General features: G+C 33.7%; 1 protein-coding gene across 1 annotated transcript; it reads right to left on the bottom strand.

The window, feature by feature from the left end:
- Positions 1-2515: 2515 nt before the first annotated feature.
- Positions 2516-4823, bottom strand: LOC106460358 (U3 small nucleolar RNA-associated protein 15 homolog). Its single transcript, XM_013920050.2, has one exon. The coding sequence runs from the start codon at positions 4497-4499 to the stop codon at positions 2943-2945; it is 1557 nt and encodes a 518-aa protein (XP_013775504.1). The 5' UTR covers positions 4500-4823; the 3' UTR covers positions 2516-2942.
- Between the last annotated feature and the right edge of the window lie 5078 nt (positions 4824-9901).

Genomic DNA, 9901 nt, shown 5'->3' on the forward strand with positions numbered 1-9901 from the left:
CCCAAAAAGGGACAAAAGAAAAGGAAGACCGTAAAACCCTATTAATAATGGAAAGGAAAACAAGCAGCAGTGTCACACCCAATACTAACCCAAAAGTAAAGAAGCCATGTGAGGAGGAATGAACTGAAGATGGCAAAAACCCTAACATGGATGGAAGAAAGAGGATAAACACCAATAAAACAAAAAACAAGCCAGGTCGCCCACACCTGCGGCCTGTGAGATAGCACTAATTGTAGGCGTGACCCCCCTCCCGAATGTGACTGGAATAAGATGGGATAAATGAAGGCAAATTTCAAACTCCAAAGAATCTGGAAGTTATAATAAATGGACACCACTTTGCAAATATACTAAATACGAACATGAAACATTAAAGAATGACAACAACAAAAAAATGCCTGAGTACAAGCACTGCTAAACGAGAAGTGATAGTTAAGTAGAGGTGCATAGAGGGAGTCACATGTGTCACTTGAGTGTAGTATTCCCCTTTTGATGGTGAAGTGACACATGATGATTTGCAGGACACAAATGTTGGAATCATTTGATTTTAATAGGGGTGTGTGGAAGGCTTGTGCCATGCATATTAAAAAGATCGCATATAGAGGGCAACAATGAACGAGAATAGCTAATCTTGTGAGAGGAGGGAAGTACCATATCAGAAAGACATTTTAAAATTTTTGGTAAAACCAACTTTTCCCTCTCTAAACTAAAAAAGCAATGAGTACTTTCTACAAAATCACCATACTTTAGTTAGGTCTAAAATAAGTTTTATAACTTATTAAATTGAAAATATTCGAGTTAATTCATTTGGCTCAGTGGATTATCATAACTTGGATGACATTTTAAATCCATGGAATCCTACTCAACACACGACTGAAGAAAAATATCTTGAAATACTGGTGGATTAGTCACTCATGCCATGGAAGTAGGGCTCTGTTACTTATAGCGAAGTTAATAGAACTTTAGGCTGAATTTATAGACATGTTGATTACAAGTCAAGGGGTAATAATCTATATAAATCATTAATTAGACCTCACTTGGAATATTGTGTACAATTTTGGTCTTCTTATCTAAGAAAGGATATTAATTTATGGAAAGTTTAGATGAGGGCTACAAGGATGCTTCTGGGGTTATTTTATAGGGGTAAATTACAATTTCTTATTTTCTCTTGAGAAAAAAGAGCATGACCCTGATTTTATTGGAGTTTACAAGATTATCCATGGGACTAATAGGATAGAGGTGACCAATTTCCTGAAGATAACACTATGAAAGAACACAATTTTAATACTTGGAAACGACAGGCTAAACTCCAAATAAGACATTTTTATTTTTCTAACAGTGTAATTATGGAATGAATTGCTATGAGTAGTAGTAGTAGAGACCAGCACAAAGGTTTATGTGAGCAATTTATGAATTTCTGAAAAATAAAGAGCCATTACATTTTTACATTTCACAAGGGTGGGAGCACAAGGATAGCCACAAAAACTATATGGCCCATTACTGTTTGTATGTTATGTTCAACGGAAAATTCTCAGAACCCAAGTCAACAATTTCTGCAGTTAATACCCTGCTTCCTTGTTTATGTTATCAGTGTTCAGAACCAATAAAATTGTACAGATGCAACAAATATCATGCACTTGGCCACATTCTATGAGCCAGTGCTTTTTGAGAATAATGTTTTATGCCTTTATCAATACATATGAAGCAGAAAAAGAACTCAAATTGCAGATGATCATTAGGGTACTATCTTGAGCTCTGAATATGGAAAAGAGGAAACTTTTCAGTATTACACTTCATATGGAAATATGGTTTTACATAACTGAGTACATAAGTAAGTATATTTTACTGAACTTTCAAAATTATGATAAATTCATACTAGAATGTAAATACAATTAAAGTTCTACATTAGTTTTATAGATTAAACATGTATATATTCACTTATCCACACTCTTCAATTTCCTGTAATTTAAGATCTGATCATACAGTTATAAGGTAATTAGTGAAAACTGTATTTTTTAAAACAAAATTTTGCAGAATAAAATGAAATGCAAACAGGCTTAGTATATTGAGATATGAGACATATATAATGCTTCCACATTATATCTTATTGTTTACTATAATGTTTAGAATGAGATTTCTTCTCTTCAAAATAGCCATCTTAAAAAATTTATATATGAAAAGCTAACATGCTTACTCCTGTTCATGACTCATTTTATTTCAAGTCTAAAGATTTATTTAGCTCTGCTACTTAAAATTAATTTAGTAAAATACAAAGAATGCTTAATTAAATTAATTTTGTAATCACCAATTTGTTAACTAGTTAACTGCTTTTGGTTTTGCAATCAGGGTGTCAAACTTTTTTAACACTGTAAGCATGCAAGGTAATCTCTGAAATCCTGGTTTAAACTTTAATGCAGTGTATTGGCAATGTGTTTTATCTTAGCAAGAGATTGTTGGAATGAGAAAGAAATTCTGTCAACTGCAAATCATTTAGTCAAGAAAGTACCTTAACCTTTTTAATCAATTTGTAAAACATTTTTACAATATATGTCAGTATTTTATAATTGTAAAGTTATTTGTACAATTTGTGAAAATCATGACTTCAAACTAATATTTTAAGAAATCAGCTGAAGACAAAACTGTTCTAAAACATATGGATATGGGTCACCTCCAAAAAATCATTTATCTCTTATCTATGATCATAAGTGTTTACTTTCAGACACAAAATATCAACTTGCATTAATAAACTGAAGATACAACACAAGTAGACTTCTTAAAATATCATTCTGAAACATTTTTAATAAAACAGGTAGAAAGACATTTGCCAATTTGGCACTGTGAAGTGTAAAGCTACTTTTATCAGTTCTACACTTACTTACAGTTTTTATTTTCCCTGGACTTTTAAAAGATGAATCAAATTACAAGTTCCAAATTTCTAATATACATTATCGTGGAATTATGTTTGGTATTAAAGTGTCTGTGGAAGAACATATATCTGGGTTTTTATTGAAATAAATTCCAGCTCTAACAGCACTGATGGTTCCACGAATTTTCATAAATATATGCAAAATTTTTATTTCTTGGTCAATGGCACTTTTTAAGTTATTAAACTGTTGTTGCAACTGTTCAGATTCCCCTAGTTTTTGAGCATAGATCTCAATAAGTATAAATGCAACATCCATAAGTATAGCCTGAAACCGTGAATCATGCAGATACTTAGAAACAAATCTGAAAAGTGATACCATAGATTTTCCTTCCCTTCCAGCTACTGCAGCTCTGAGTGATCCACGACGTATAAGCTCTTGAATAACTGCAATAGTTATTTCAGGCTTCCTTTCTTGTACATATTTCCTGAGCACACAATCTAAAGCTTTGCTTACTTGAAAGGTACGTAGGTAGTGATCATACCTTGGTAGCTTTTTGTGTTCATCATTTATGACAGTGATGTCAGACTCTTCTGGTTTATATTGATTATACACACGGTATTTATAATGCATCTTATTTTTCTTATTTATTTTCAAATTACGATTTTGCTCTTCTACACTTTCTTTTTTGTTCTGGATATAAAGAAGACCATCTGCCATTCCAGTTGCAATAACCATGTCATTTGGAGATACAGCTAAGCTCAGAACTGGTGATGGATAGTCCAGTGTGTGAACCACTTTGTATATTCCACTTTCAAATACTTTGACATGTTTATCAAGTGAACCTGATAAGATACATCCCTGATCCCTTGCAAAACTAAGGCATGTTACAGTTTTGTGATGCTCTCTCAGATCACACAAAATTTTTCCATTAAGAAGATCCCAAATTTTCACACTGGTACCACCTGCTGACACAACTGATGTCCCTGATGGAAACAACAGAAGAGACTCTACTGGAAAACCATGATCAAAAGAAAAAACACAGTTGTTGTTCCGTAAGTCAAATACTTTAACAGTGTGATCATATGAGCCAGAAACAACAACATCTTGACTTAGTAAACTCATTCCTCCTGCTCGTACATAATCTTTATGTTGTTGAATGCATTGCAGCCTTGTTTCACTTGGAATATCCCACAAACAAACTGACATGTCATCAGAAAAACTTATTACCTGGGTTTCTGAACTTCCAAAAAAACACCTGTGTACTGGTCCTTTATGTCCTTTGAAAATCCTAAGCAATGATTTTGTCTGAGTGTCAAACAAACGCACATCTCCTTCCTCGTCACCTGCAATTAAGAGTCTTCCATCTCTTCGAAACTTACCTCCAAATGCTCTTTGTCGGAACCTAGATAAAGTGCGATTTACTTGAGCGTTCACAGAGCTATATATTTGTATTTTAGATGAAGAAGTTACTGCAAGGTTGTAAGGCTGTTCTTGGGAAAAGTCAACATAGTCTATTGCACCATAGTCTTTGACAGCAATTGGAGATCCAAAATTTTTCCAATATAAAGTTTCAGCAGTTACCTTTGTTTTGCCTCGTGGTTTTAATTCCACTTCGGTGCGTTTAAAGTCAGTCATCGTACAATTTTTGAAACTGACACGTTTCGAAAAATATTGAATGTCTTAAGTTGAAATCGAACAGAAGTTAAACGTATAGAATGCCACGTGCTTAACACACGTTTAAAAAAATTAGGCTTAACTCGTTAAGCCGCTATATCTAGCCAACTAATATTATATTTGCGTTTAGCATTCGCAACGAATAAACTACAAGACGTAATATTTAAAAGATGATCAACACATACTGAGCTAATCACGAACTTATAACTAAAATTTTCAAGTAGTTCAACTTAACTTCAAAATTTATCTACAAGTACGAAGTTTGACACGCGCTCACAGAATGGAGAATTTACAACATCTCACGCTAGGTTAAATTTCATCTTTGGCAAAAAATAGAAAATAAGAGAATACTTCTTCAATACACATAATAAGATTTAAAAAGTGTTTCATAAAGTCATATTTTTCTACAATTTAACAGATAGTTCACGAAAAAACCTATGGTTGTGTGACTTTGAAAATTGATTAAATGCGTTTTCTATATTTTCCCAATGAAAAATAAGTATACCATAACGTGTGCTTCCTTGATAGTAAATTAACTGTTAGACTGAAAATCAGTTGCGCTTTTACTAAGTTAAGCACTATTGCCTTTATTTGCACAAACACATATACACACAAACACAAAATATTATTTTCGTTACCTGGCTTTTTTGTCTATATGTACAAATATGCTAATATTTTGGTGAATAGTGTATTAGTAACAGAGTGGGCACAAAGGAATGTACAAGAAAATACCAGCGATATGAAAATTTAGGACCAAATACATCTTACCAGTTCTCTAGGCACTACATCAAGTAATGAAGATTGATTTGGCTGGCATAATTGACTATCTCAATCTTTGACCATACAGGCAAGTTTGCTTTTATATAGTATAAGCATACAAAAACTTGATATTCAGTCGGGTACGAAAAATATTGACCCTTATGTGGTATTTTCAGGTAAAACCGATTCCCAACAAATATCAGATAGTTAATTCCGCTCATAACAGCAGATTCAATCAAGAAATAATAGAAGTGTTCTATTGTTGGTAACCTGACTGAGTTTCTTTAAATATGAAATAATGAAATTGAACAAATGTGAATAAATGAACAATATATTTATTATACCAAACAAATAGAAAGCATAGTGTACTTGTGACATAGCGAATTCTACTTTTATGTTGTTATGGTATTGTTTACTGTTCATTTATTATTCCTTCTATAGCTTAGTTCTACTATGAATTTTTAGTTATATTAAAGCGCTAATTCACTTTCTAGCTCAATTGAATTTCAGTTCTAGTAATAAACGAATTGCGTGGGCGAGGAACTTACAAAATAAAAAATGTAGTAATGGTGAAAAACTGTTTATCAATAAAGTTATTTTATTTTGGCGAGTTTTTCACCATTCCTGTATTTTTTATTTTGCACGCTGAAGTTTAGTATGTTTGTATTATCAAAGTAACACAAGCTTCTCCTAGCGATGACGTTCAGGTAATAATATTATGCAAGATTATGTAAATTAGCTATTCACATGAGATGTAACCTCGTGGTCTAACCACTATATAAATACCCTACCTTGAGCTGAAACAAGTTATTGGTGATTTATGTTCGATATTGTTATTGATCTTGAAGCAGTTTAATTTTGGAATATTTTGTTGTTGTTTTTGTGGAAATAGATTCTTCTATTCTACTGGTTCTTTTCTTTAATTCCTCTATCTATTGATATTGATACTTATGTTGTATTGTTCATTAACGTTAGTATCATGTCTATGTACGTATTTAATAACTGTTTTTTTGGTAAGTGATACAAGTCGTATTCCGTTTGTTTGTTTGAAAGTTTTACTTTGGACTTCTGTGGTTGATAAAGTTTAATGAATCCTTTTTTTTATACTCGACTCTGGTTGTAGCTGCGCTTTGTTTTAGTTTGTTACACCAACTTGCACACTGTTAGATCTACTTTAGGTGAGTTGCTTTATCTTTCCCAACTGAACTGTGCATTTTGATTAGATTATTGTGCTTATACCTCGTTTTGCATAGTTAATTTTCAGATTAATTAATTTTTTTTACAGTGCATGTATGCTTATGTTTGGTTTAGATTTATGTTTTGGTGCAGTGTGTCTTATGTTTATGCTTAAGGGTTGTGTTTATCTACATTTAATTTAACATTTTAAGACAATTATTCTGAATTGTTTGATATACTCATTTCCAAAAAAAACCAAAAAACAACAAAAACACACACACACACACACAACAAAAAAAACAATTCTAATTGCGTAAAGTAATATTCAAATTTAAGCTTGTAAGAAATACTAAGATTTAAACCACAATCTATCACTTTTTTCTAATTATCATTCAAAACACACTTAGAAAATTAAATATTACATTATCAGTTTCTTCAGCAAAAGAATTAAGACTTAACTGTAACTTTAAACTATTTAACGTAACTAACTGTTTTTCTCTAACATGTATCAAAATCTTATTCTGTGTTTCAATGATTTGCTTTAAATGTATAACATCCAAATTCCCCCACTTTATTTTACAATATTTTAAATGCATGAATAGTTTGTCTTGTAAGGAAATAAATCAACTGAGTTTTTTGCTTAATTTCAAAATCAAGTAACCAATTTCAGTTTTATTATATTGCTTTGAATAACGAAAGTTGAGATACGTTTTCTGTAGCAAAACCACATCAGGCTATCTGTTAAGGGAAATCAAACCTCTGATTTCAGAATTGTAAATCTGTAGACTTACCACTTTCCCACTGGGGGAAGTCGAGATCAGAAACTTTAAAATTAAGGGAAAAAGTATATACTTTTAAAACGTAGTTTATTTTTAGAAATTTTAAGTGTATTTTTCTGCATTTTTGAAAAAGTTAAGAATTTAAAGTACTTAGTTATTAGAGAAACGTTTGGTTAAGTCTATAAAATGTAAGGTCCAGGTGTACATGAAGAATGTAATGAGAACCAGGCAGCATGCTCTGTAGATTTCTTGCCTCTCGCTTAGATCAGATGAGTGATTCTCTTAAAACATTGGACAACATGTTGCTTCAGAAAATTCAGTCATTAGTTCACAAAGCAAAGGTCGTAATATACTTTTATTAATTTATTTTTAAATCACATAGCCATCCTAGTGTAAGAAATAAATCAAGCAGTTATCACTTAATATGTGTTGGCTTCCCATATAGTAAAATAACGGCTTCGAAGCCCTTTCAATCCCATTAATCTCGTGATAAACACATCGTTTTAACATCTTAAGCTGATCAGTTCCACCTGAAATGGTGAGGAGGCTATCATAAGTGACTTGGCCAACTGTAGGCTATCTTTTGACTCTAACTACAACATTTCCTCATCTGGGTAGTCGTAGATAACCAGTTAAGTAATTTCAGCTCTTTCTTTTTCTTAACCAGGTGAATCAACACACAGTGAGATGATATTATCATCTTCCACTGACTCGTCAGCCTCAACCTCTGACTCTAAGTTGAGCCAATATACTAGAGGTATTTCTGTGGTGTACAGGTGCAAATTATTAACGTGTTTTATATACATTCGGCTGGAGTATGAGGTCACTCTTGGCCAACGGATCCAAGTTGCTTTTGTGCCATTGGTACATACTAAAGTCAGTTTTTCTGCTGACACATCTATACCTTTACCATCTACTCATATTACTTCTTTTTATGTTTAGCAATCTCTCCTAATTGTTAACATCCCAACTCTTGTGTATAAGCATGTTTGTTGAACAGCTTATATATTTCTTCTCACTTGCTTTGTATGCCATTGTTACGTATCTGTTTGTTTGTTAATTTTCCGTAGAAATTCTTTCCGAGAAACTTCAGCGATACAAGTCCTTTCTTAATTGAAACAAGTTTATTCTTTCTCAATACAACTTTGCAATACACAGAATTTCCACAGTCACTTTAACTTAACTACTTTTATAAACACATGCTATAATTCACAGCAATTCACACACTTTACTTACGGTGCCTACTGTTCACTTGACTCAAGTATCTCTATCTTCAATCTATCTGCATTTATATACTAAAAAAAGAGGGTGTCTAGCAAATACTGGGATATTCGTGAGGTTACCCGATATGTCACGATCCTTCTAGAAACTCCAGTGTGCATGCTCCCAACGTCGCGTGACTTCTGCTGTTGTAACACTGCCCCTTCCTTAGTATTGCTCATTCTACAATAGCCACTTACATTAAACCAATAGATAATTAAAAAATTAAGAGACTTTGTTGAATTTTAATTTTGTGTTTGTAAATTCTGTACATTTAATTAAGTTATTGCCACGGGATGTATCTTCTTCCGTACTGGTCTCCATCTCGTTGGCTTCTGCTTCACATGGGGTTCATCTGCTCCATCAGGAATTGATCTATTATCGGTAATAGTCCCATCAGTGGTAGTAACTTCATCAAGGGCTTCACCGTTTCCCTTCTCAAAACCGGGTAGAGTTTCTTCTTCGACAATGGCTTTTCCAGGTGACAAATCTTCAGCGGCATCTTTTGTTCCATCGTTCACTTCGTTCCAACTGAAATGTCCTGGACCATGAAAAAGTCAAAGCCTGTTTGCATGCACCACATTTGGCTTACCTCGCTGACCATATTTTATTTGGAAAGTCACGTCTGAGAGACGATCCACTATGTCATATGGGCCTTCCCATGGAGAGGACAACTTAGGAGACTTCCCTTTGGTCTTCCTGGGATTATACAACCCCACCTTGTCTCCTGGTACAAAGCTGACTTCAGTAGATATCTTATCATGACATAGATTCATGTAATCAGCAGACGTTTTCAAGTTTGAATGCACTTGATGATGAATATCATCCATCCTTTCAGGTATCACTTTCACGAACTGTGACACATTTTTAGGCAACTCTTCGTAAGGTGGGCGTCCTGTTATTAGATTCACTGGCAACCGAAGTTCCCACCCAAACATCAAATTTACCAATTCCTGTCCCTGTGTCCACTTGTACCTTTCTACCATCCCATCAGGCTGTGGGTGAAGTGGCGTTGTCCTAGTCTTTCGTATACCAAACAACTTGCAGCATTCATAGAACACACCTGATTCAAAGTTACGGCATTGATCCAAATGCAGTTCATATGGCATACCAAATCTGAAGAAGAAATCACTAATAGCCGAAGCTACAGTTGTAGCTTCTTGATCTGGTTTAGCATATGCCTCAGGCCAATTGGAGAAATAATCCATCACCACACAAATGTACTTGTTTCCAGCACGAGTTTGGAACAAAGGACTAACAATGTCAATGGCTACTCTTTGCATTGGTGTGCCAACTTAATATAACTTCATTGGAACATGTCCTTTATGTTTGGGTCCCCTTTTAGCACTGTATGTCCTGCGCCATTCTTCCACATATTGCCTCATACCT

This window comes from Limulus polyphemus, unplaced genomic scaffold (assembly GCF_000517525.1).
Source record: "Limulus polyphemus unplaced genomic scaffold, Limulus_polyphemus-2.1.2 Scaffold759, whole genome shotgun sequence".
Lineage (NCBI taxonomy): Eukaryota > Metazoa > Arthropoda > Merostomata > Xiphosura > Limulidae > Limulus > Limulus polyphemus.